Source organism: Sprattus sprattus (assembly GCF_963457725.1).
Source record: "Sprattus sprattus genome assembly, chromosome: 20".
Lineage (NCBI taxonomy): Eukaryota > Metazoa > Chordata > Actinopteri > Clupeiformes > Clupeidae > Sprattus > Sprattus sprattus.
In genome coordinates, this window is record NC_137918.1 from 9,680,674 (window position 1) to 9,708,572 (window position 27,899).

General features: G+C 40.7%; 1 protein-coding gene across 1 annotated transcript; it reads left to right on the forward strand.

The window, feature by feature from the left end:
* Window positions 1–661: 661 nt before the first annotated feature.
* On the forward strand, window positions 662–27,899 carry yrk (Yes-related kinase). The gene is made up of 13 exons (XM_080859473.1): window positions 662–717; window positions 10,004–10,055; window positions 10,353–10,595; window positions 11,046–11,148; window positions 13,882–13,980; window positions 14,451–14,554; window positions 15,777–15,926; window positions 19,104–19,268; window positions 20,573–20,752; window positions 23,155–23,231; window positions 23,778–23,931; window positions 24,394–24,525; window positions 26,748–27,899. Exons 3-13 carry the CDS (start codon window positions 10,355–10,357, stop codon window positions 26,954–26,956), a joined length of 1,614 nt encoding a protein of 537 aa, XP_080715599.1. The 5' UTR covers window positions 662–717; window positions 10,004–10,055; window positions 10,353–10,354; the 3' UTR covers window positions 26,957–27,899.

Here is a 27,899-nt window from a genome sequence, read left to right on the forward strand (position 1 = left end):
CAGTGAATCGTTCAAGGAACTCTCTCTCACCTCTAGCCCCACACAGCTCTGCTAGCACAGGTCATTGACAGCCTGTCTGTTACCGGTGGTCTCAGGTAAGGGTAGAAAAATATGCTAACTACACAGGATCAAACACAAGGAATCTGTAGGCATCACACAGACTAAAAATTGTCAAAAAAAATAACTAAAAACATTAGTACAAGAAGGAAGACATGGGTACATTCCAAAATCGAACATAATTACACATTAACATTCACGCTACATCTGCACTCTGGGATTGCTACATCACATGACCACACATGCAGATCCCCCTCTGCCCTCAGTTGCCAAATAGCCAAACAGTTGGCTAATTTGTGAATTTCTGACATTATTCAAATGTCCTTTTCCTTGTAGGCTATATATGCGCGGGACAAAGTGAGGCTCTAACTATATTGCAGAAGAAAAAAAGAAAAAACATCTACTAGTAGCTGAATAATAAATATGTTCATTCGATGGACTTCATGGGCTGTGGCACTGTCCCATGTCGGTGTAGCGCGAATGGTGACAAGAGGAAGTTGCGAGGGGAGGGCCGATATTGCCCGCAGAATTCAACCCTTCCGGACATAGCAAATACGTTCGCTTCCCACACCTCAAAGACTAGATTCTTTTTCTATCCCCGGCTGTCTCAAGCGCTGGTCTTCTCAGGAGCCGGTCCGTGTCGCTCTGAACGGTGAACCGGTGAGTTACCGTGTTAGTGTGTCTGTATCTTTCTGTCTTTCTCTCTCTCTCTCTCTCTCTCTCTCTCTCTCTGTGTGTGTGTGCCTGTAGGCTTGAGGGAGAGAGGGAGAGAGAAAGAGAATCATGTGCAACTGAGAGAGATATAGCAAGAGTGTTCGTGTTTTAGTCTAGAGATCCTTGTTTCGCTGGACGCACAGTGCATCTATTGGTTTTAGTTCATGTAATTAGCACGCTTGAATCAGGATGTACAGTAGTACACACAAGGTTTTAAATGTCACAGTCACTATGCTCTCACTAGAAACAGGTGTTTTTGAGAGACCCAATTTGGCCTTGAGTGTCAGAGAGTATATCAGTTTGATGTGTTTTGTGGTTAACTTCAGCTATGCCAGCTGTGCTCTCTCTCTCTCTCTCTCTCTCTCTCTCTCTCTCTCTCTCTCTCTCTCACTCTCTCTCTCTCTCTCTCTCTCTCTTTGTATGTGAATGTGTGCATTGGCAGGTGTTGTTTTTGGTTCCTGTCATTTTAGTAATGGACTGTGGTAGGGTTTTTTCCAGTCAACTTTGATATGTCCGTCTCGCATATGTATGTAAGTGTGTCAGTGTGTGGGATTGGTGTATTGGTTGTGTGTAATAATAATAGCCTACCAGATATATGGTTGTGCCACTGGGTTTCATATCAATTTGTAAGCAAGCTGTGAGTTTGTGTTTGCGGGAGTGTTGATAGAGAGACTATGTTGTGCACTTCCATTTTCTTTACAGGGTCACTTCCTGGCTTTGCCGCCTATTAGAAAGGAAGTTGGTGCGGTGGGTGTGGGCTGTGTGTGTTTATGGTGCAACTGTAAGCACGAGAATTGGCATATCCATTTTTCTTTAACTACAGAGTCTTGGATAGTATGGTGTGATAAGTGTGACACTTGTGTAACACCTTATATCTGTAGTGGTGTTTCTTCAGTCCCACAGCAACATGATAGACTTGTTGCATCAGAACATGGGCGTTCATTGGTATTCCACAATGACTGATGTGTTACAGATAGACCTGGTTTAGACATCGGTGGTGTAGGGTTATCAGATGATTTTAACATTTGGATAGCCAAGGGATTCATATTGCCTGCTATGGCTCAGCCTAGATCAGTGCTACTGCTGTTTGCTACTGGACCTTAAGTCTAGTTGATTTAAGCTTTGCTGTGAAATAATACATCCTCAAAGAAGGCAACATCATATGCTGAAATGATGTACTCAAAGTACATCAGGTGCTACCTTGTTTTTTAACACAGCAGTTTAATGCGTCTTGAGGTGTCAAATCCTGTTTGACAAACTCAGTCCTGGCAGCGCAACAAGAACCAATGCTTGACGTCGTTTTACATCTTCGTACTTCATATCATCTAGTCATAGACATAGTGCTTATGAATCCATTTGGTCCTAAGTACAGTTTGAGTATCAAAGGAGGCAGTTGTCCTCTGTATTTTCATCATTGCAGTTTAGTGAGTCTTGAACCATACAATCCTGCAGGTCTATGTGTGTGCAAATATCTACCAGCCTAATTAATGCTGCCAGCGGTGCTTCAGTGAGGTCTTCAGAGATGTTTTCTCACTTGTTAGATGGTTTTATGTCACTTAAAATGGTTTAATGTCACTTAAAATGGTTTAATGTAGGTCACACATCAGAAGAGACAGACATTTACACTTACACTGTATCCCGCTTTGTTCAAGGCCGAGTAACTGCTCCAGTTAACTGCGCTTAACTCTGCAATGATGACTGCAAATATATTTAATACATTTGAACAACGTTCACACCACCTATATATAAGAGAAGTCCAGAAAGAACGTAAATTAAAATGGACCAACAACAATACTAATGCGTCTTTGAGAAAGCGCTATATAAGTCTAAGGTATTATTATTATTATAATAAGCATTAGTTTGAAAGATGATTTTGTAATTAAAAAACATAATTCAAAAAACATCCTATTCAAATTCTTAGTTTTTCTCTCTTCCATTTCTCTTGACCTTACTCCCCGTTACTCTCACTCTCTGTAGAGGAAATTGACATCATTTGTTAAAAGGAAGTTTCTGCCTCAGACACCTAACTTCCTATTCCCAAGATGTGTTTTCCCATTGTTCTCTCTCTCTCTCTCTCTCTCTATCTATCTCTCTCCCTCTATCTCTCTCCCTCTCACTCTCGCTCTCTCTTTCTCTCTCCCTCTCTCTCACAAACGCACGCACAAACACACACACACAAACAATGTCTCTCTCGCTTTCTCTCCCCCACTCACCCCTCGCTCTCTTGGTATCTTGCTAGATACAGGATGACCATCAGTGTATGACTGTGTAGATGTTGATAGAGTTTTGACATTGCACAATGATCAGGTTTACAGCTTGAGAGGAGAGACAGAATCTGAGATCCTACGCACGCAGTGACACATTGGAACACAGCTGTTACTGTTGAGTGATACGTGAACACTGAGTGAAGCTTCACAGTATTGTGCTCTGTGGTCAGGGTTCAAATTCATGTATCATGTGGTCACGTTCATCTCTGACATACATCCAGTACCCTTTTAGCTTACAGCACAGTGCCTCTCGAAGCAAATGCGACATTTGAGGTTCAATTTAAGGCGGGAAATTAAAACAAACAAAAGACTAAATTAATCGTGAATCACCAAATCACTCAAATAGAGTTTAGGGACTTTATTGTAAAATTGTGCACATTTACCTTCAGAAATTAAGGACCTTGTCTTGTTGGACCATGAAATGTAATGTTATAATGATTCTATTATTCTAAGTTTTAGCTGTATTTTTATCATGTACTGTATATGACCTTTACTTTGGTCAAAGGCCTTTAGTGCATTGAGTTGTAAATATGCAGCCGGATCTAACAAATCTGTTTTGAGCACAATTACATTAAATAGTCATTATATAACACTAATAGCTATTAAATATAGTGTAATTTACGTAAACATAATTTAACCAAAGACGTTAACTGGTTAACAATTATATTCATCTCTGTCTTTCCCCATAGAGAGAGGGAGACCAGTTGTACACAGTTGCACCTTTGCACAGTGTATAACATCCATGTAGGTTTATTCCACTGTACACATAACTAATGGAAGAGACCTATCAATCAAAACACAGTTGAAACAAGTTACAAAATGAAGACCCAATGTCTTTATTAGACGATAACAGATTTTGAGTGATCCTTCATATCTGTTACACAGTTACCATGAAAGAAATGGTCACAACAAATTCATTCTGTTAAACATTTGTGGACAAAAATGAATACAGTTTGCGCCTTAGCTGAACCTCTGATACAGACATAAAACGCTCACTATTGGAAATCAGTGGTAGTATTTTCATGGGTGTTATAAGATGCAAGGCTTCAAGAGACCAGCTAGAAATATTTTTGTGGCATTGCAGCTGAATGAGATTAATACAAACAAAATGGAGCTCTTTACCAGGTTCAGAACGTTATGAAATATTTGCTGGTTGACTTAGCTGTTAGCTTGCTTGGAACCATATTTCTGGCTTTTAATGCTATGATGAAAGAGCTGTCTACCAGAGGCTGTTTAAACCCAGTATAAAATACAATGTCATCTGAACACTCATGCTATGTTCGCTTGATAGCTTCTTCTGTGAGATTCTGCACGTTATCATTCTTTCAAAAAGAGAGTAGCCTAATTGCCATTTAATTACACTATGCTGTACTGTCACTGAATTACCACCGTTTCTTGAAAACTAACATTTAGTGTCTCATACAATACAAGTTTTTGTTGATAAAAAATAATAGTAATGTAGATTATGTCATTATAATAAATAGTAAAAGTCTAAAAAGACGGTATTTTCCAGTATTCCAGGGAATTCTACGTGTTTACTGTCTTTGTTTCAAATGTTTTCAGACACATAGATGTTTTATAGCAGAGTTCGATTATCTGAAAGGTGTATCTTTTTTATTAAAAAACTACATACTGCAACTTTACTGTGAACCAACTAACTGTCGTTATACATCGTTATTTGTAACTATTTGTGTGAAGATTCATCCCCTGGGCTACTAAACAGGTGACATACGTGTACAATCCCTTTCAGCCAATAGGATTGTGATGCCAGAATGAAGTGTTGTATGATACTCATTAATGTGATGATGTCACAGCAGCCATATGCGATGTCCCCCACATTGGGTTAACTGATATGGAGATGTGGCTGTATGCCCACTGTGAGTAACTGATGAGGAGATGGGGCTGTATGTCTACTGGGAGTAACTGATGAGGAGATGGGGCTGTATGCCCACTGTGAGTAACTGATGAGTAGATGGGGCTGTATGCCCACTGTGAGTAACTGATGAGTAGATGGGTCTGTTACTGGGAGTAACTGATGTGGAGATGGGTCTGTATACCCACTGTGAGTGTGAGTAACTGATGAGGAGATGGGTCTGTATGCCCACTGAGAGTAACTGATGAGGAGATGGGGCTGTACACCCACTGTGAGTAACTGATGAGGAGATGGGTCTGTATGCCTACTGTGAGTAACTGATTAGGAGATGGGTCTGTATGCCTACTGTGAGTAACTGATGAGGAGATGGGGCTGTACGCCCACTGTCAGTGTGAGTGGAAGGAGGGCTGTTTATCTTGAAGGAATATAAAATATATTAACACTTTGGCAAGATTAGGCCTATGACTCAAAATTGTTTCTCTCTCTTATTGTAGTAAAGTTACTGAGAGGAGGAGTGGAGAGTTTCGAAATTGCTATCCAAATGTCAGGCTGTGTATAATACCTGGCACTGATTTTTCCTTTGTCCTGTTCATTTCCTCCCTGCTCCCTACTTTGATTCATTTTTTATCTTTTAAAAATGTACTGTCACAAAATATTAGTCTTTGGCAGGTACTGGACATGTTACATAGGCACAATGCTTGGTGAGTTGAATTCAGATGTGCAAGGCTGTGTGAGCAGGAGGACGTAAGTTTGTCGGCTCTTTCAGTGTCCTATCACTTCAGAGCCACACATACTTCTCTTCCTGTTGGTAGTTTCCTGGAAAAGGATGGAAAATGAGAAAGGATGGGGGGAGAGAGAGAGGGGATGGAGAGTGAGTGAGCGAGCGAGCGAGAGAGAGGTTGAGAGTGTGTTGAAGAGTGCGCAAACTGCCAGACAACCGAGGTGGAGACCGCACACTTCCAATACTTCCTCCATGAATGTGTCATGTACACAACACCCCAGCAACTATTGTGGCAAAACTCTTGGGAAAAATTCAATGAACTGTAGTGACCAGTCCAAAACAGATGAAGTTCTTTACGGAAATGAAACCCTAAAGCTTGTGTGTGTGTGTGTGTGTGTGTGTGTGTGTGTGTATGTGTGTGTGTGTGGCATGTGGGTGTTGTGTGTGAGTTTGTTTGTGTGTGAGTGTGTGTGTTTGAGATAGAGCATGTTTGAAAACTGGAGCTGCTGTATTCTGTGTCCTGTGTTGCTTTCCCAATGGGAGTTCCTTATCTATAGAAGATTGGGTAGGAAAGGGCGTGGACTAGGGCCTCAGTGTGTGTGTGTGTGTGTGTGTGTGTGTGTGTGTGTGTGTGGAAGTGCTTTATAGCTTGTTTGTGTATTTGTGTTGTGTTCTCTCTCTAAGCTGTCACACCGTGGTGGTTTGACAGAGAGGAAGTCTAAATGGGTAATCACTTTTTACGGTCATCTATAGCCACTGAAAGCTTGTGCACACACAGCACACACTAACACACACATATAAATATATATATATATATATATATATATATATATATATATATATATATATATAGTTTAAGATGTAGGTGTAAGACTGAGTGAGGTATTGTACTCACTTAGCCAATTAGTTGTCAAACATTAACATGAACATTGTTAAAATCAGTGAACTTTATTTGGTAGTGCGTATCATTTGTGTGACTAGTGTGTGTGTGTTTAAATGGAGCCAGTGAAACTTCCTCATTGAAGAGTTTGAAAGGTATGTCCGTGGCCTTCAGTGGTTTGGCCTTCAGCTCAGACGCCTGTGCTTGAACAAGAGGCAGGACATGAATAGCACATACCTTGTACCACAGACGTGAATAAACTTCAGCGTGTTATTGAAGATGAACAAGAAAACAGTCATTCTCTGCCTTCCTGAGCGTGTGTGTGAGAGAGAGAGTTTTTGAGTGTGTGTTTGTAGCTTCTCCTTTTGTTTTAAAAGGGCTTTTCTGTCAAACAGAGAAGGGATAGAGAGGGAGCCAGTCAGAGATAACATGATACTAAAGAGGGAGTGTGTACATATGCATCAGTGTGTATGTCTGAGTGTGTTTATATTTGTCTCTGTTTAAGTGTGTGTGTGTGTGTGTGTGTGTATGGGGGGTTGGTCAGCACAATGCAGCTGGACTGTGTCCTCGCCTAACAGGAAAAGAGGGGGGAGTCTTTTCAAGGGTGGACAGGAAGCTGGCAGAGCTGATTTCCTGTAGCTGTGCTGATGCAGGGAGAGATAGGGACTGGACAACAGAGAGCGGGAAATGCGTGGTGTCTCTCTCTCTCTCTCTCTCTCGCTCTCTCTCTCTTCTCTCTCTATCTCTCTCGCTCTCTTTGTGTGTGTGTGTGTGTGTGTGTGTGTGTGTGTGTGTGTGTGTGTGTGTGTGTGTGTGCGCGCGCGCGTGTGTTTGTGTGTGTGTGTGTGTGTTTGTGTGTGTGTGTGTGTGTCTGTGTGTGTGTGTGTGTCTGTGTGTGTGTGTGTATGTGTGTGTGTGTGAGTCCAGATACAAATACTGTTGGGGGTCAGTTCCAGACCTGGAATTTAGGCTGACCTAAGATGCCATACTATTTATGCAGACAAACACACACACATAATCAGGGAAAGATAAGAGTCAGGGTACTTGGACAAATTGGGACTTAGTTGAACTACTATGAACAGCTCTGATCACGCGGATGGAAGATTTTTTGTAATACTTTAAATAATCCCTTGAGGGAAGTTAGGACACTGCATTTAGCCAATCTCTTGGCAGTGACACACACACACACACACACACACACTAGGAGCAGTGGGCAATTAGCACACTGGAAGTGGTGATCACACACACCCGGAGCAGTGGGCAGCCCCCTCAGTTGCGGCGTGCAGGGAGGAGTGTGAGGGGTCCTGCTCATGGAAGGAGTGTGAGGTGCTGTGCTCAAGGAAGGAGTGTGAGGTGTCCTGCTCAAGGGAGGAGTGTGAGGTGCCCTACTCAGCCATGGATGTTGAGGGAGGGGAAAGCACTTCATTCACTCTCCACACCCTCTTTTAAGTCTGCCGGTTGAACCAGCGACCTTTCAGTCACAAGCTGGCATCTATATAGAGCCATTAGGCCACGGCTGCCCCAGTTCCGGCTGATGTCCTGACAACAGAGAGAAAGAGGAAGAAAGTGTGTTTATATGTAGATGTGGAAGTTGAGGCTTACAGTATACTGTGAAATATCAATATGGCAGGTTCCCCAAAGCCTTCAATAACTTTGATTTGAACAATTTGAAATTATGAAGATTATAAATCCTTAATGCTGCATCTGAGCAAAAGGAATCTCCTGGACAAATCCCTAGTGCATGAGCAATGAATCATAGACTGCATGTCTAAATTGTTGCATCAATAATGATTGCTCATAATGCAAAGAAATATTGCATCAATGATGGTATCGGATTCAGATTTGTCCAATCATGAGACCAATTGAGGAAGTTTTGTCAGTTCAGTTTCATTTAGTTGGCCATTTTGTAATCAGAATACTAAACAACTGCTGAAGGAATTATTACTCACCTTCATCAAGTTGTGTGGTAGGTGGGAAAAGGGCATTGTAATCAAAAATATGTCAAAAAGACTACACAATGTTTGTCATATAGTAAACTTTCAGCAAATTATATTTATAACTATCCACCATAACAAATCTTATGATTGTGATAGAGGTTTTCTTTTAAAATCTCGTATGCTAATTATATGAACAGTCAAGCACTGATTAAGTAACATTGTTTATCTAATTGTTATTACAGTCTCTGGACCAGTTAAGTCTCTGGATTATACTAATACCCTACAGAGGCCTAATTAGAAGTGTGTGTTGTGAGAAACTTTGTGTCAGCCAGGTGAAATATTACACACATATCCAGTTGGCTTGTTAGCATTTTAGCTCCACGTAAGTTCATCAGCTGATGGTCCCCCAGCTGGTAGTAGGGTTTGGGGTTAGTTTCATTCAGGAACAATATTGAGCTATAACCTGTTGTTTCGACCATCCCTTCCTCTTCTGGCTGTGAACTTCTGTTACTTTACTTCATCAATGTTTTTTTCCGCTTACCAATGAATAAGTACTACCCTTTATGAGTGATGGGTGCCATCTAGTGTTTTTTAGAGGGTATGACACATTACTGTGATGACCAGGCGTGGGAAAGATGGTCCCTGTCTGCCTTCGGCTTCCACACATCATCTATAGCACCTTCTGATAGTCTGGTGACAAGAATCAATAACTGATCAATAACTGTTCAATAACTGTCTCAGGGTCAGAACTGGGCGATGCATGACATCTCGTCCAGCATTCCCGGTCTTTCTCTGCCTGTACAATTCATTGTATGTCTCCTTTAATTATCCTTGATACAAACTGCACTGTCAAAGAGTTCATGGTCATGTTCATAGCGTGTGTTTGCCAGAGACATGGTGGTTCATGGTTGAGCTGTGGTGCCTCATTTGAACAATGAAATGTATTCTTTAGTCAGGTCTTTAGTTGGTGGTCCCATCAGCACTGATTGCTGATGAATTTGGATAATGCTGTTTATTTGAGCAATCTGGACCCTACTGAGCATGCAATAGTATACTGTGCTTTATTGAGTATATTCTAACCTAATGACATGTGTCTGCGTGTGGATATGTGCCTGAGAGAGAATGAGCCAGGAAGATGATGTTCATTTATTTATTTATTTTGAATCAACTCTGTTCATTACATTTGTCCTTCTGTATGTGTATGCAATTTGTTTTATATGTATGTGTTGAATCAGCTTTGGCAATAGAGTTAAAAAACATTCATGCCAATAAATGCTTCTTTTAATTTAATTTAATTAAATTGAGTGAGCCAGGGAGATGAACACAGAGAGAGAAAGTCAAAGTGAGAGAGTTTCTGTCTGACTCTCTAGGTCTTCCTGTCTTAATAAAGATTTCCTCCCTCTTTGTTTTGCTTCATCCCTCTCTGACATACGTCTTTTTTTTTTTAAACCCCACACATTTCCTTCCCATGGTTCAGTATCTCTGTCGTGGCATCACTAATCTAAATATGTATTACCTAGCCTTTAACATCTCTCTGTGTTTCTTTCTCTTCAGCTCGGTGTCTCTGTCTCAGGACCTGGACGGGCAGATGACCACAATAACTAAGGTTAGAATGCCTCTCCTGACCTATCATGACCTTTAGTTTGATGTGATATTCTTCACTGTTGCATGAGGCTTGGAACAGGATCTAGCTGTGTGGCAGATCATACCTAATATAGCAGTTTCTATGCTTTTCTTGCTTTTCATATTTCCATTCCTGTGCTGTAACACACCTGTGTGTTGGAGAATGAGAATTCTTATGCGTAACAATGTTAAACACACAGAGAGACACTTGTAAGTCACAGAAACATTCATACAGAAAGAGCTTACCAACATCAATGGTCTGTTTCGTGTGTTTCCATAGTGATGGGCTGTGCATACTGTAAGCAGCGGAAGGCAGCAAAAATAGTGGAGACAACCGACCCTTCAACATGTGACTCAGGCACTGGGGCTGTGGGGTCACGGTATTGCCCCGAACCAACACAGAACCCCGGGGCGGAGCTCATCCCTAACTTCAACAACTTCCCCATGTCCTCCACACAGCCCTTCTGCCCTGGAACAGCCTTCACGAGCAGCGTCTCCCAGCAGCGCGGCATAGCCATCACAGGTGTGTGTGTGTGTGTGTGTGATTTGGAGTTTAATTTTGCATGCTGTGTGTGTTGGGTCTTCACATCAACAGTGTTCTTCAGCTTTGATGTTTTTGCATGTTTGAAATGTTTAGCATGCATTGTGTGTTTGTGTGTTTGTGTGTGTGTGTGTGTGTGTGTGTGTGTGTCTGTGTGTGTGTGTGTGTGTGTGTGTGTGTGTGTGTTTGTGTGTGTGTGTGTGCGTGTGTGTGTGTGTGTGTGTGTGTTTGGTTGTGTGTGTTTGTGTGTGTGTGTGTGTGTGTGTGTGTGTGTGTTTGTTTGTGTGTGTGTGTGTGTGTGTGTGTGTGTGTGTGTGTGTGTATTTGTGTGTGTGTTTGTGTGTGTGTGTGTGTGTGTGTGTGTGTGTGTGTGTGTGTGTGTGTGTGTGTGTGTGTGTGTGTGTGTGTGTGTGTGTGTGTATGTGTGTGCAGGTGGGGGCGTGACTCTCTTCATAGCTCTCTATGAATATGATGCTCGAACAGAGGACGATCTTTCCTTTTGCAAAGGAGAGAAATTCCATATTATTAACAACACGTGAGTTACTCATTTAGTCAACTTTTTAAAAGCAATTTAAAGCTTCATTTTTTCCCCTTGGATTGCTGTTATCCCGTAATTTCCAACTATTAACCACAGTTTATGCGTTGGTTTTGTAAAATGTCTACAGTCCTGCGGTTGATACTCAAGTGTGGTCTATACATGCAACTCTGCAAGGTAGAATAGGTCTCTTTCCCTCATTCACATACGAATCCCATTAATTACAGGTAAAAAAAACATGGGATAGAAACACATTTTCAGTTACACTCAGTCTTCCATAGCGATAAAGAAACAGGCGTGTGTATTCCCACCCAACTGTAGCCTATTTAACAGGATGCTATGGTGCTAGAGCCTCCGTGAGAGGTGTGCAAATGTTAAAAGCTGCACAGGCACCCTGACAGATTCTACTGTTACCTCTCCCTATTATAAATTTGAGGAGACTGTAACATCAGCTAGATAACTATCTATCATTTTCTGTGAATGGATCTCTGCCATTTGAACCCCTTAGCAAGTTAGCTAGCATGGCAACTAGGCAACCATAGCAACCAGGTAAAGGCCGAATTATGCTCTGTTTTAGACGTAACGCGTAAGCACGTAAGATACATAACCCCCCCTTGCGCGGTAAAATATCCCCCCTTACGTGCTTAAGTGTGTCGCCCAAAATGCCTGACTATGCGACTAAAACACTACGGCCCTACACAGCTCGCAAAGGCTGTGATTGGCCGGCTACCACAGCCTTTCACAGAGTCTCACGTTTCCGGGTTAATAGCATACAGTCTTTTTTAGAGCCAGACATTTTTTTAAATCATGAATACCCTGCAGACCGTCTCACAAGCCGTTTCTTATGGATTAGGAACAAACATAACAGAAGAGGTCCGAAGACATGAACTCCTTTACAAATCCTCTTTAAACACTTACAGGATGCTCAAATTACCGCGAATATCCCACTCTCACCCGCGATTGTTTGGAGAGAATGTGGTCATTCACGAACAAATAGGTACTTTCATATTCATTTTCCGCCACTTGTGAGTCATGGTGATATCTTTCATTGAGTTCATATTGACGTGAATCCATCAATTGCACCAGCGAGTTTGATGTCAATAAAACAAACTTTTGCGTCATGTGCTGTCTTTTTCGCCACTGGTACTGTATTGCCAACATTTGTATTTTGTGTAACACATGTATTCATAACATCAAGCCTTTCGCCCACTACACTTTCATGCTCCGGTAAGTTTTTTTCCTTTGTCCTGCTGCAATAAATAGGCTTACTTAACTCAAAATAAATCTACAGTTCTGGCATCAATTTGCTTTGCAACACGCAACACGGCTCACAAGCCTTGCAACACGGCTCTGCGTCTAAAACGAACCTTAAATCAAAACTTGTCTAAAACAAGTTCCTTGTGTAAATTACGTGCTTACGCGTTACGTCTAAAACAGAGCATAATTCGGCCTTAACACCGTTTGCTGCAAAGCCTGAAGCAAAGTGTAATTTCTCAATATCAGCTCACCAATAAAAAGCAGTCTTGGGTTCAGAGTGATCACAAACACTTGGGGATGATGTTCAATGGCCTCCCCCTTTACCCTTCTCGGACACTTGGTTTCAATTCAAAAAGTGTTCAAAGTGTCTCAGAAGATTACCGTTTATGATACTAGGTCCAAGGGATCTATTCAGCTGAACAATTCAGCTGAAGCATTTAGAGTCTGTTCCCACACAACACCATAACACTTAATAAACGCTTAATAAATGCGTGGTATGTGTGTGAGTGTGTACACACGAGGAGAGGTAGGAGCATTTGTGCTTGAAAGGCCCATGCCTACTCCATACAACTTTTAAATGGCTAGTAGCACTCGGCTACAACTACATGGCATTTAGTTTTACGTGACAGGTTGATGTAACAGTGAATGAACAGTGGTTAATACACGGGTGTAGTCAATACACAGGTTTGTTTTATAAAATTACAAAATACTTATATACGGGGCAGTTTATAGTTGGAACAAGAATGGGAGCATTCAGAGAATGCAAACCTCCGCCTTGTGACCTTGACCTTTGACCTTGACATCTTAAAATCTAATCAATTATTGCCATTATATTACCTCCATTACATTATCTCCCCACAAAGTTTGATGGAAATCGGTTCATGCGTTTCTGCGTAATCCTGCTGACAAACAAACAAACAAACAGACAAACAAACAAACAAACAAACATACAGGGGTGAAAACATAACCTCCTTGGCGGAGGTAAAAATACGGTACTCCCATCAGCATTAATGAGCATGGTCATGAAGGAACATCTCAGACTGGTTCACAAATATGACGGTGAGGTCAGTGTACTCCACAGGCCTCCATAACCATCAACCACCTCTATCTAACACACCCTTCTGAAGTTGTAAAATCAGAGGTTCACAGCCATCAAATCTGACAGAGCAGCATGATGCTGCCTTGTCTACACATAGAAGATTTATAAAACCTTTCCTGAATCCATGCCTCAAAGAATTCAAGCTGTTTTCGAGAACAAGGCCAAGGCGATCTTAACTAGTCCTACAAAGGTGTATGAAGCAGAGGGGTGCCTGAATTGTTATATGTATTTGTACAGGGGATGTACTGTATGAGTTACCGATAGTTGGTGTGCTAGATGTCTCAGTGTGTTGGATTTGTATAGTGTTGTGTATAAAGACGTAAAAAAGTGATGGGTTTAGGTCGATTTGACATATTGTTGTGTGTTTCTCTCTTCAGGGAAGGTGATTGGTGGGAAGCCCGTTCCCTGGACACCGGGAATTCTGGGTATATTCCAAGCAACTATGTAGCTCCAGTGGACTCAATACAAGCAGAAGAGTAAGAAACACACTTAGGCATCACATATAAAACAAAAATCATACAATTTACAACTTATTAAAATACGTGAAATGTGATAAACTGCTTAGAGTTTTAAATGCCCCTGTCTATTGCATTCCCATTGATGTGTGTATCAAAGAGGTGCAAGCTGTTCAAAAGCATACAACTGGATTTTGACACTGCTATCTGTTAGTGAATTGATAATTTTTTTTCCAATTTGCAGCTGAATGTGGTTGCTAAGGAACAGATAACACAGTACTCTCACTGGAAATGAATGGATGAATGTGTGTGTGTGCGCGTGTGTGCGTGTGTGTGTGTGTGTGCGTGTATGTGTGCGTGTGTGTGTGTGCGTGTTTGTATGTTCACACGTCTAATGGGATGCTGTGTACACAGTATACTGTCTCTCCTATGGAGCTCTTTCTTATTTCTGTGTTTGTTGACACATGCGTGGATGTTTCTGTGTGATGTAGATGGTATTTTGGCAAAATGGGTCGTAAAGATGCAGAGCGTCAGTTGCTTAGCTCAAACAACCCAAGGGGAACTTTTCTCATACGAGAAAGTGAGACAACAAAAGGTAGGACCACTGTCCTTGCTCCTCTACTACACTCTCTGAGTTTCAGTGTTATACGTGCTATGATGTATAGACATCACCACAGTAATCAATCTGTGGTGAAATGCGCTATATGAATACACAGCCTTGCCTTGCCATTCCCTGTGCAGTAATATGGAATGTTATCATAGAATGTTATGAAAGTTAGGTTACAACGGCTTTTAGCCAATCACAATCAAGGATTTGAACAATCAGTTTTAGAATCCAGAATATGGACAATAAACTTTAGACAAAGGAACCACAAGGTGAATCAAGGGTTCTTGGAGGTTTATTTCCACGTTCGCCTGCAGGGAGTCAATTCCACATCAAGGTAGACTGGGTAAAAGACTGAATATCATTTCACAGTAGCAGTTTAAGTACAGGTCAGCTGTGGGAGGTCATAGGTGTGTGTTACAGGTGAGAGGTGGGACAGAGGGCTTGTGAGTGAGAAGGGAGGGGAGGTGACACACACGAAGGCATCATGGTAAATAGGTGATGTGTATTACATCACCTTGGGCAGAGAGGATGTCTGGGAAGGGTGTCATGAGGTTTTAACCAAGGGTGAGGCCAGACTATCAATACACATGGCACATACACACACACACACACACACACACACACACACACACACACACACACACACACACACACACACACACACACACACACACACACAGGAGAGCATGCTTGCAATGCAACGGTAAATATATGAATTAATGGTAATATCAATTTCCATCAACAGATTCAAAATGACAAGGGCCCACACCATCACCTACCTGTTCCCCTACCCCGACCCCCCCCCCCCCCCTCTCTCTGTCTCTCTCTCTCTCTCTCTCTCTTACACACATACACACAAACACACACATAATTTACGTGCATATTTGACGTGAATACTTGCTCCATAGGGTTCCATTAAATTGCTGTTTTGCAGTTAACGAATTTAGCATTCTAACTCAATACTTGACCAATTCCAAAAACGATCCAAAACGATCTAAAAATAGAGCCCAGGTTAAAAAGCCCGGAAATTTCCCTTTAAGTGGAACACTTATTGGAGTTAATTTGAACATTGAGTTTCTCAACCCCGATTGGAATTATGAGGGTCCACTGTGTCTATTTATTTGAATATGGGTTGTTCAGGATTGTTTCAAATCTCTCTCTCTCTCTCTCTCTCTCTCTCTCTCTCTCTCTCTCTCTCTCCCTCCCTCAGGAGCATACTCACTGTCCATCCGTGACTGGGATGATGGGAAGGGTGATCATGTGAAGCACTACAAGATTAGAAAGTTGGACAATGGTGGATATTACATCACAACTCGCACGCAGTTTGACACAGTTCAGCAGCTTGTAGAGCATTACACAGGTGAGACCTACACAATACACAGACACACACACACAGACACACACACACACAGACACACACACACACACACACACACACACACACACACACACAAATAACTCAATACATTCACACAGACTTAATAATGAAACATGCAAATTTTTACTCACAAAAACATATTTTCTAAAATACATGCACACACATGTACCAGTCTACCCACTGTACCCAGTATGCACAGCTACTGAGAGCTAGAGTACGTCCTTATCTTTCTTCCAACCATTTTCATCTCTCTCAGTCAGTTTGTTTGGTGTAGTGTAGTTAACATATGTTGAGCCACTGTTAGTGAACAATTATTTTCATTTGATGACTGATTTCCAGGATCTACAAGATAGCTCTTTTTATCTTTTCAATTGAGATTTCATCCATATTGTAGCTAATTATTAAAATAATTCATTTATTGGTTTACTTAGGCATTTACTACTTTTTTTATCTTTATTTCTTTATTCCATTCTTTTGTCTGTAGGTTTGTATTTCTTTTTTGGTATTTGTCCACACATTGACCTGAGTAGAAAGCTATTGATAAAAATAGCTAATAATAATTTTCCTGCTGAACATGAATAGGGCAATGTGTTTACATTAGAATGAAAAGTTATCAAAATAACTTCTTAATTTCAGCTTTCGCTGTGAATGTGGTGTATTTTTGAATTTGCAGGCCAAAAACATTGTGTAAAACCACCTGTCTGGATGGTTGGTTGTTGTGACAATAAAATGGCTGACAGGCTAGGATATCTCTTTTCTCCACTGAGCAGCTGTTTTTGTAACACAGATCATAATTGGCATCAGATTTTCTATTTAGACAATAAACACAACTAATTGGACGTTTAAAATACAGTACACATTTGAAATATATGGTAGCTAAATATAGTAAGTATGTGAGTGTGTGCTTACGTGCGCGTGTGTGTGGGTGTGTGTGTATGTGTGAGCGTGCGTGCAAGTTTGTGTGAAGGTGAGGGAGATGTGGGTGTTGATATACGAAGTGCTATCACACCGAGCACACACCTGAAAGTCACACTTCCAAAAGGACAGATTGCACCCACTATTACCACTGTCAGTCTATCTATCTCTCTATCTCTCTATCTATCTGTATATCTATCTATCTATCTATCTATCTATCTATCTATCAGATCTCATCTGTTGTCTGTTTTGATGCACTTTTATACATGTGTATTTTATAGTTTGTACTATGTATCTCTCAGTCTATCTATCTGTCTATCTATACACTATGTATGCCTGTATGTACTGTGTATCTATCTTCTCTGTTTTGATGTGCTTTTATATTTGTGTATTCTGATATAGTGTATGCTTTGTGCAATGTTTCCCTTTACGTTTCTATCTATCTGTCTATCGTCTATCTGTCTATCTGTCTATTTGTCTATCTGCCTATCTGTCTATCCGTCTATCTGTCTATCTGCCTATCTATCTATCTGTCTATCGTCTATCTGTCTATCTGTCTATCTGCCTATCTATCTATCTGCCTATCTGTCTATCTGTCTATCTGCCTATCTGTCTATCTGTCTATCTGTCTATCCGTCTATCTATCTATCTGTCTATCTTTCTATCTGCCTATCTGTCTATCTGTCTATCTGCCTTTCTGTCTATCTGTCTATCTTTCTATCCGTCTATCTATTTATCTATCTATCTATCTATCTATCTATCTATCTATCTATCTATCTACCTATCTATCTATCTATCTGTCTATCTGCCTATATGTCTATCTGCCTATCTATCTATCTGTCTATCTTTCTATCTGCCTATCTGTCTATCTGCCTTTCTGTCTATCTGTCTATCTTTCTATCCGTCTATCTATCTATCTATCTATCTATCTATCTATCTATCTGTCTATCTGCCTATATGTCTATCTGCCTATCTATCCATCTGTCTATCTGCCTATCTGTTTATCTGCCTATCTATCTATCTATCTATCTATCTATCTATCTATCTATCTATCTATCTATCTATCTATCTATCTATCTATATATCTATCTATCTATCTGTCTATCTATCTGTCTATCTGCCTATATGTCTATCTGCCTATCTATCTATCTGTCTATCTTTCTATCCGTCTATCTGTCTATCTGTCTATCTGCCTATCTGTCTATCTGTCTATCCGTCTATCTATCTATCTGTCTATCTTTCTATCTGCCTATCTGTCTATCTGTCTATCTGCCTTTCTGTCTATCTGTCTATCTTTCTATCCGTCTATCTATCTATCTATCTATCTATCTATCTATCTATCTATCTATCTATCTATCTATCTATCTATCTATCTGTCTATCTATCTATCTATCTATCTATCTGTCTATCTGCCTATCTGTCTATCTTTCTATCCGTCTATCTATCTATCTATCTATCTATCTATCTATCTATCTATCTATCTATCTATCTGTCTATCTGCCTTTCTGTCTATCTGTCTATCTTTCTATCCGTCTATCTATCTATCTATCTATCTATCTGTCTATCTGCCTATCTGTCTATCTTTCTATCCGTCTATCTATCTATCTATCTATCTGCCTATCTGTCTATCTGTCTATCCGTCTATCTATCTATCTGTCTATCTTTCTATCTGCCTATCTGTCTATCTGTCTATCTGCCTTTCTGTCTATCTGTCTATCTTTCTATCCGTCTATCTATCTATCTATCTATCTATCTATCTATCTATCTATCTATCTATCTATCTATCTATCTATCTATCTGTCTATCTATCTATCTATCTATCTATCTGTCTATCTGCCTATCTGTCTATCTTTCTATCCGTCTATCTATCTATCTATCTATCTATCTATCTATCTATCTATCTATCTATCTATCTGTCTATCTGCCTTTCTGTCTATCTGTCTATCTTTCTATCCGTCTATCTATCTATCTATCTATCTATCTATCTATCTGTCTATCTGCCTATCTGTCTATCTTTCTATCCGTCTATCTATCTATCTATCTATCTATCTCTCTATCTATCTATCTGTCTATCTCTCTATCTGTCTATCTGTCTATCTGCCTATCCGACTATCTGGCTATCTGCCTATCTATCTATCTCTCTATCTATCTATCTGTCTATCTGTTTATTGTCTCTGTTTGTGTCTCGACCCTCTCGCTCACTCTCCATCATTGTTTCCCTCCGATTCCACCCGGCGCTCTCAGAACGAGCTGCAGGGCTCTGCTGTCGTTTGATGGGCAGCTGTAGGCGGGGCATGCCTAAGTTGGCTGACCTATCAGTGAAGACTAAGGATGTATGGGAAATCCCACGCGAGTCACTCCAGCTCATGAAGAAGCTGGGCAATGGACAGTTTGGAGAAGTGTGGATGGGTAGGAACCAGCCACACAAAGATGTGTTTCTGTTAGAACCACACTATCAGAGACACGTTCTTGTGTGGAACATAATCCCAACACGACTCTGTATGAAGGGAAAGAAACAACAAACACCTAAAGCCCTCAGTCTTGAATGCCAGACCATGTTAGGCCATGTTTAGAGGCTAGCCTAGTGTACTAGGCAGGTAGGCTTAGTGTTCTAGGCAGGCAAGGTTAGTGTACTAGGCAGGTAGGCTTAGTGTTCTAGGCAGGCAAGGTTAGTGTACTAGGCAGGTAGGCTTAGTGTTCTAGGCAGGCAAGGTTAGTGTACTAGGCAGGTAGGCTTAGTGTTCTAGGCAGGCAAGGTTAGGGTAGTAGGCAGGCAGACTGAGGGTGTAAAGGAGTTTGTTCAGATTTCCTGCCTTCCCAATCACTGCATGCACTAACCTTTCACTCCATCTTAACTCCATTCCCCCTCTCTCCATCCCTTCCCTGGTCTCCCTCAGGTGTTAATGATGGTCTGTGTTATTACCTGACCACTCCCTGTCCTAACGCCACAGCACCGCAGACTGTGGGTTTAGGGCGAGATGCGTGGGAGATCTCCCGGGATACATTGAAACTCCAACGCAAGTTGGGCGCAGGATGCTTTGGAGATGTTTGGATGGGTGAGAGATCCAACACCCACTCAGCTGGAGCTCAGGCCCAGCAATTACAGCTAAATCTAAATTCAATATTGATACATTCAAAGTGTTTTATTCCCCATAAATTGACAGCTGTATAAATTAATTTAATAGTATTGACGTCTGACAGGGGTAAATAATACATATATATTTCATTGCTATTTCCAGCAATATTATCAGTGTAGTTCTTTCATCGTTCCCTGAGGTATTTCCCATCTTCTTGCACATTTGCCAAATGAATGAATAATTTTGATCATTCATTCTTCCTTATTTTTGCATGGGCACACCTGTAACATGTGTTATGTTTGCATGCATATTATCAACTTCCAAAATGTCATATCTCCCGTATCTCACTCATTTAAGGAATTATGTCACTCACCGTCACTACACTGTATACTTTCATTTTCTCATTTACTATACATATTATCTTTGATTAACCTGTAAAGCCTCATAATTCTCTCATAATTTAACATTTATTTTAGTCTTTCCAATTTTTTCTCATGTTTGTTTGCATGTAGATGCGCATGTATGTGTGTTTTTTTACTTGTGTGTGTTTTCATCTGAACATGTGTTCACGTCGGTGTTTGTGCATATGCATGTGTGTGTGTTTGCGTGCACTACATCACATGTGTTTGTGATCAGGCATGTGGAATGGCACCACTAAGGTGGCAGTGAAGACCCTGAAGCCAGGCACCATGTCAACCGATGCCTTTCTGGACGAGGCACAGATCATGAAGAGGCTCCGCCATGATAAGCTGGTGCAACTCTATGCAGTGGTCTCTGAAGAACCCATCTACATCATCACTGAGTTTATGAGCCAAGGTAAAGGAACACTGTGTATATACAGGACCAGTCAAAAGTTTGGACACACCTTCTCATTTTGTGAAAAGTTTTTTCTTCACTTATTCTACATGGTAGATAACACTTTTTTTTTATTAGTACATCATCCCATATGTGTTCTTTCGTAGTTAAAATTTCTTCAGTATTACAGTTTTTATCCATTGCTTTGGGCAATTTCACGAAACCGAAATTACATTGTCAAAGCTCTTAGTGCATTTGGCAAAATAGCCTATATGGTTCAGCACAACTACATAGATCACCTTCAAAAGGTCATATCTCACCCAAAACAGTTAAGTCAAGCTTCAAAACCAAATCATTTTCTCATAAAAATAGTCAGTGCCCCCAAAATGAAAAGTTCCTTCCCGAAAAGAAAAGGACATTCTCCAAGCTTTAAATATATTTGCCAAAATAACCTAGATGGTTTATCAAAACACTATGGCACACCTGCAAAAGGTCATATCTCTCCCAAAACAGACAACTCATCAATTAAAACTAATTCCTTTTCTCATACTGATAGTCAGTGCCCCCAAAATGAAAAGTCCCTTTGGCATTGTTTAAGCACTGCAGGTCAAAACGTTTAGATGTTTTGTCAGTATGTCAGTGGACCATAGAAATATCCCTCATGTGCAAATTTCAATCTTGGCTTAGTCCTTTGACACTGAATGGTTAGTGTAGTAGATGTTTTCTTTCCAGAATACTATGTGTATCAAACAGAAACAAATTCAAGAGGAGCCAACAAGGTTTCACATGACGAACTGTATTGGACTCATGCCATGGAAATTGTTACAGTATGTAATTGCAAAACAGAAACAGAAAATGTGTACAGCAAAAAAACACTGTCAAACAAAAAGAACATCAAAACTAAAATTAGTATAGCCTACAGTAGTAAACATACAGAAGGAAAGGAAGTCTTCAGTCTTCGTCCTCACTCTCCTGCTCAGCCTCACACTCACGTCTGTCTGGCCACAGATTCTCATCTACATCGCATCTTATGTTCTCCCTTGCAATGCAACGTGGGAAGAATTGGCGTGCATGCTGCAACCATCCCCTGCAATGATCAGCCGTTACATCCTCACAAGCAGCATCCATTGCTTGGAGGAGGGACCTCTGATTTAGAGCCCGATGCTCGTAGACCCTCCACCTCCAAGCTGAAAAAAACTCCTCAATAGGATTTAGAAATGGGGAGTAAGGGGCTAGGAGCACCATCACCATCCTTTGATGGGCAGCGAACCACGCCCTGATGAGCGGGCCACATGATAGTTGACATTGTCCCACACAATCACATATGTCGGCAAGTGAGGCCCTACCAAACACCCCTCATGTAGAGGGATAAGATCAACGTAAAGGCGGTCTAAGAACACCAGGAGCTTCTGGGTGTTGTATGGGCCGATACTTGGAATGTGGGTGACTACCCCGTTTTCGGATATCGCAGCACACATTGTGACGTTGCCCCCGTGCTGTCCTGGGACAGTTGCCCTTGCTCGTTTGGTGCTTCCATGTTCATTCTTGTCAACTGTACTGAACTTTGTCAAGCCCTAGATGTTTGATGGAAGCATTTATACTCCTGGATAGCAACTGTCAGCTAACTAAAATTACTGAGTGATTGGTGATCGGATGTGAGAAACTCCCCCTTGATTAGTAAAGTTCTAGTTGCACCTGAAAAAATGAAGCCGATGATCCAAGAGATCCATATTACAGTATATACCATGATGTTTTTCATGGTATTATGTGCCTGAACGATTGTGACAGTGGAGTGAACTATTCTGCAGGTGATGATGTACAGAAGGAAACTATGCCAACATGTTTTGCAGCGAACAACCACTTGACTGAGAAGCAACAGTCAGTTTAGACCAGCAAGATGTATTCAATTGGTAATTGGGCTAACTGAAGGCAATTGTACCTAACCATTTGCACAGATGTGCTTAATCATTTGAAATGTGTGCAAGATGTATGCAATTGTACTTGTCATTTGCAAGAAGTTTCTAAAACAATTGCAATTTGATTAAAGGAATGAGAAATGCCAATCGGTTTTGAACAAGTGCCCAGTGGTTTTGAGGTTTGACGTGTTGTTTTGAGAATGTAATTTCTGTTTCGTGAAATTGCCCAAAGGAATGGATAAAAACTGTAATCACTACAATGTAGAAAATGATCAAAGTAAAGAAAACACTTCTCAAAAAAATGAAAGGCGTGTCCAAACTTTTGACTGGTACTGTATATATATATATTTATATTTATATATATATATCCACTCACATGTCCTTAAATATTCGACACACACACATAAAATAGGTGTCACACATAAGTGGTCATGAATGTGTACATGCACTTAAACATGAAATCAACCGACGCACAAACGTGAACGTTTGTATGTGTGGTGTTTTTAGGGAGTTTGCTTGACTTCCTGAAAGATGGAGAGGGTCGGAATCTGATACTTCCTCAACTGGTAGACATGGCAGCACAGGTACAGCCAATCACCACCTTAAGCATGTCAGTGTCAGGGTCCCACTTTTATTTTGACTTGTTTTTGAGTCATGTCCTGTTCAGAGGGGTATTCCACGTATGTGATTAAGTGACAAACCTGGGTAAATTAATTCAGAGTAAGTGGTAAGTCTAATAGAATAGAAGACCCCTATGGTTTGTTTTACTAGGATAATACAGCCATAGGCCTCTTCTATTAGGCGGTTTACCATTTACTCTGAGTTAACTTAGGTTTGACACTAAACCAGGAGCTTGGAATACCCCCTAGTTTGTCCTGTTACTCTGGATCAGCCTGCTTCCGGTTTTTCGTTTTTCTTGCTTTATTTTTGTCTTATTGTTCCTATTTGTTTGGAAGTAGATTTCACTTGGGCTGTTAGAGCTGCCTGTCATGTCATGTCTGTGTTAACAGGACTGTTTTGAAAATGTGTTTCCGCGAGGACATCTAATTGGCTATGAAAAACTAATATTGAAGGGGTATTGAGGAGGCATACAAATGTGTGTTTGTTTATTTGTTTGTTTGTGTGTTCAGATCGCAGCAGGCATGGCATATATCGAGCGGATGAACTACATCCATAGGGACTTGCGTGCAGCCAACATCCTGGTTGGAGAGAGCCTAGTGTGTAAAATTGCAGACTTTGGACTGGCACGACTCATTGAGGACAATGAGTATACAGCCAGACAGGGTGAGAAATGAGAAAATATGTGGTTCTTGTATTTTAATAGATTTTAATCTTGTATTTTAATAGATTTTACACAGTTAATATGGCTTTATATTGATCCCTCTGACAATAAAAGCACTAAAACATTTTCGAGGGAGAAAAAATATATTAAGTCCATAAAGTTGACAAGTTCACAATAAGGTAGTGACAGAATAAACGTAGGGTACACTTAAGGTTAATTCCATTCTAAACTCACCTACATGACCTGTGAAAGGGCAACTTCTGCCAATTCTATTAGAACACTATCCTCCGGAGCACTAGGTTTGGGGTCCCCCAGTGGCTCAGGTGTGTACTGCACTTTAAGGGCTTGGTTAGCATGGCAGATGCTAGAAGTTATATTCTCATTGGCCTTCTTGTTAAGTCAGTCAGTAGCCATCTGGTTGTAAGAGCCTAAGTAAGACTGGCAACTCTGGCACTGTGACACAGGAGCGAAGTTCCCCATCAAGTGGACGGCCCCAGAGGCAGCTCTCTATGGGAAATTTACCATCAAATCCGATGTCTGGTCGTTTGGTATCATGCTCACCGAGCTCATCACCAAGGGCCGTGTGCCATACCCAGGTGTGTATATGTTTATTCAAGAGGTATTTCAAAATCATATACAAAGGTACAGAAACACGATTTTGAATTAGTCTTAATGCCATACAAACTTGTTTCACACAGAAGACGGTTCTAAACAGTATTATAAAATTGTGCTTTGTTTTTTAGTTTACATTAAATCTAAGCACTTCTACTTGTACTTATAATTTAGTCATTTAGCAGACTCTCTTGTCCAAAGCGACGTACAAGGGAGAGAGCAGTCAAGCTAAGAGCAATAAAGCTCATGCTTTATATCATGCTATATCAATATACAGCCGCGGAAAAAATTAAGAGACCACTTCAAAATTATCAGTTTCTCTGGTTTTACTATTTATTGGTATGTGTTAAAGTAAAATGTACATTTTAGTTTTATTCTATAACCTACTGGCAACATTCCTACCAAATTTCAAATAAAAATATTGTCATTTAGATCATTTATTTGCAGAAAAATGACAATTGGTCAAAATAGCAAAAAAGATGCAGTGTCTTCAGATCTCGAATAATGCAAAGAAAACAAGCTCATATTCATTTTTAAACTACACAATACTAATGCTTTAACTTAGGAAGAGTTCAGAAATCAATATTTGGTGGAATAACCTTGATTTAAAATCACAACTTTCATGTGTCTTGGCATGCTCTCCACCAGTCTTTCACATTGCCGTTGGGTGACTTTATGCTACTCCTGGCGCAAGAATTCAAGCAGCTCGGCTTCTTTTCATGGCTTGTGACCATCCATCTTCCTCTTGATCACATTTCAGAGTTTTTTTTATGGGATTCAGGTCTCGAAATTGGGCTGGCCATGACAGGGTCCTGATCTGGTGATACTCCATCCACACCTTTACTGGCCTGGCTGTGTGGCATGGAGTATTGCCCTGCTGGAAAAAACACTTCTCAGAGTTGGGGAACATTGTCAGAGCAAAAGGAAGCAAGTTTTTCTTCCGGGACAACGTTGTACTTTGCCTGGCTGAGGTTTGTAAAAGACCATAAGGATTGAACCAAAGCGGACTGGAAGGTCTCCTAGTTCGTCTTCTCTGATGAGTCCAATTTTCAGCTTTGCCCAACACATGGTCGTCTGATGGTTAGACGGAGACCTGGAGAGGCCTATAAGCCACAGAGTCTTGCACCTACTGTGAAATTGGACTCATCAGAGAAGACGAACTAGGAGACCCTCCAGTCGGCTTTGGTTCAATCCTTATGGTCTTTTACAAACCTCAGCCAGGCAAAGTACAACGTTGTCCCGGAAGAAAAACTTGCTTCCTCTTGCTCTGACAATGTTCCCCAACTCTGAGAAGTGTTTTTTCCAGCAGGGCAATGCTCCATGCCACACAGCCAGGCCAGTAAAGGTGTGGATGGAGTATCACCAGATCAGGACCCTGTCATGGCCAGCCCAATTTCGAGACCTGAATCCCATAAAAAAAACTCTGAAATGTGATCAAGAGGAAGATGGATGGTCACAAGCCATGAAAAGAAGCCGAGCTGCTTGAATTCTTGCGCCAGGAGTAGCATAAAGTCACCCAACGGCAATGTGAAAGACTGGTGGAGAGCATGCCAAGACACATGAAAGTTGTGATTTTAAATCAAGGTTATTCCACCAAATATTGATTTCTGAACTCTTCCTAAGTTAAAGCATTAGTATTGTGTAGTTTAAAAATGAATATGAGCTTGTTTTCTTTGCATTATTCGAGATCTTTTTTGCTATTTTGACCAATTGTCATTTTTCTGCAAATAAATGATCTAAATGACAATATTTTTATTTGAAATTTGGTAGGAATGTTGCCAGTAGGTTATAGAATAAAACTAAAATGTACATTTTACTTTAACACATACCAATAAATAGTAAAACCAGAGAAACTGATAATTTTGAAGTGGTCTCTTAATTTTTTCCGCGGCTGTATATCATGTCTGTTTGGATGTGTGTGTTTGTGTCTCTATTTACATGTATACCTGCTTGTGTATGTGCATCTGCATTGTGTGTGTGTGTGTGTGTGTGTACGTGTGTCTGCGTGGGTGCGTGTGCGTGTGCGTGTGCGTGTGCGTGTGTGTGTGTGTGTGTGCGTATGCGTGTGTGTGTGTGTTTGTGTGTTCATATGTGTGTGTGTTCATATGTGTGTGTGTGTGTGTGTGTGTGTGTGTGTGTGTGTGTGTGTGTGTGTTTGTGTGTGTGTGTGTGTGCATGTGTATGTGCGTTGCATGTCTGTGTGTAGGCATGAACAATAGGGAGGTGCTGGAACAGGTAGACCGTGGGTATAGGATGCCCTGTCCCAACGCCTGCCCTCCCTCACTGCACGAGCTGATGGTCCAGTGCTGGAAGAAGGACGCAGATGAGAGGCACACCTTCGAACACCTTCAGGGATTCCTAGAGGACTACTTCACTGCTACTGAGCCTCAGTACCAGCCCGGGGAAGACCTGTGACCCCACACACACACATATACATACAAAGACTCATGCAAGCACATCCATACACAGACACACAACAAACACGTTGACCTTCATACACAGAGCACACTGGCAAACAGTCTATTCTATTAGATTGTATTCTCATTATGAATACAAAACAATATCAACATGAAATATAATATGTAACAGTTAAATTATATATAGAATGTATGTTGCCACAGTCCTGATAAATATATGATTTTCCTTCTTCCCCTCAGTAACTCCTCCAGTTACACTTAAATTCTTGTTTACATACGCATTCACTGACCCACTCAGTTGTTTGTGTGTAGATAACAGTTTCAGTCAGCCAGTCCTCTAGGTGGCACTGTTTTCTTTCTGCAGTATTGTGTCATACCAAGATGCTGCATGATGTCATTCTTTCAATGTAGGTATATTGTTTGTATACTTGTCTTCTGCCTGTGATATTAACATTCCATTTTTTTATTTCACTATTGACATTACGGTTAAGAGTGATTTTTTTGGCTTTTCTACATTTTCTAACTTAAGACAGGTATGTTTTGTGATGCTTGTATGTAGTATTGCTGATGCTGGAACTTGTGAGTACACAAATGAGAGCATCACCAACGGTGTGGGACTGTGTCGCTAGTAGTCAGTGTTTTTGGTATTCTTGGTGTTCAGTCTATAAAGCTAGGCCTGAATTACTGTGCCTGACCAAACTATTTTTGTATTATGCCACTTTGAAACAATGTCCTTATAGTTTGTGTAGTGTGCACTTAATGTGTTTAATATGATTGTGACAGTCATACATTCCTCAGAATGAAGACAACAGTATAATAGGTTCTTCGCTAGCACCTTTAGCATTTAGAAGCTTTATCGGTTATACTTAGAAACCTCAAAGCAGTTTTTATAGAACCCCTCAGACTTCCAAATTGCAGCAGCTGAGGTCATAAGAAGAACA

Bases quoted from the DNA above. Each gene is read 5' to 3' on its own strand.
- yrk (XM_080859473.1), top strand. From the start codon at position 10,355: ATGGGCTGTGCATACTGTAAGCAGCGGAAGGCAGCAAAAATAGTGGAG. The intron at 11,149-13,881 runs GTGAGTTACTCA...TTCTCTCTTCAG, and splicing joins TTCCATATTATTAACAACAC to GGAAGGTGATTGGTGGGAAG. The intron at 15,927-19,103 runs GTGAGACCTACA...CGGCGCTCTCAG, and splicing joins GCTTGTAGAGCATTACACAG to AACGAGCTGCAGGGCTCTGC.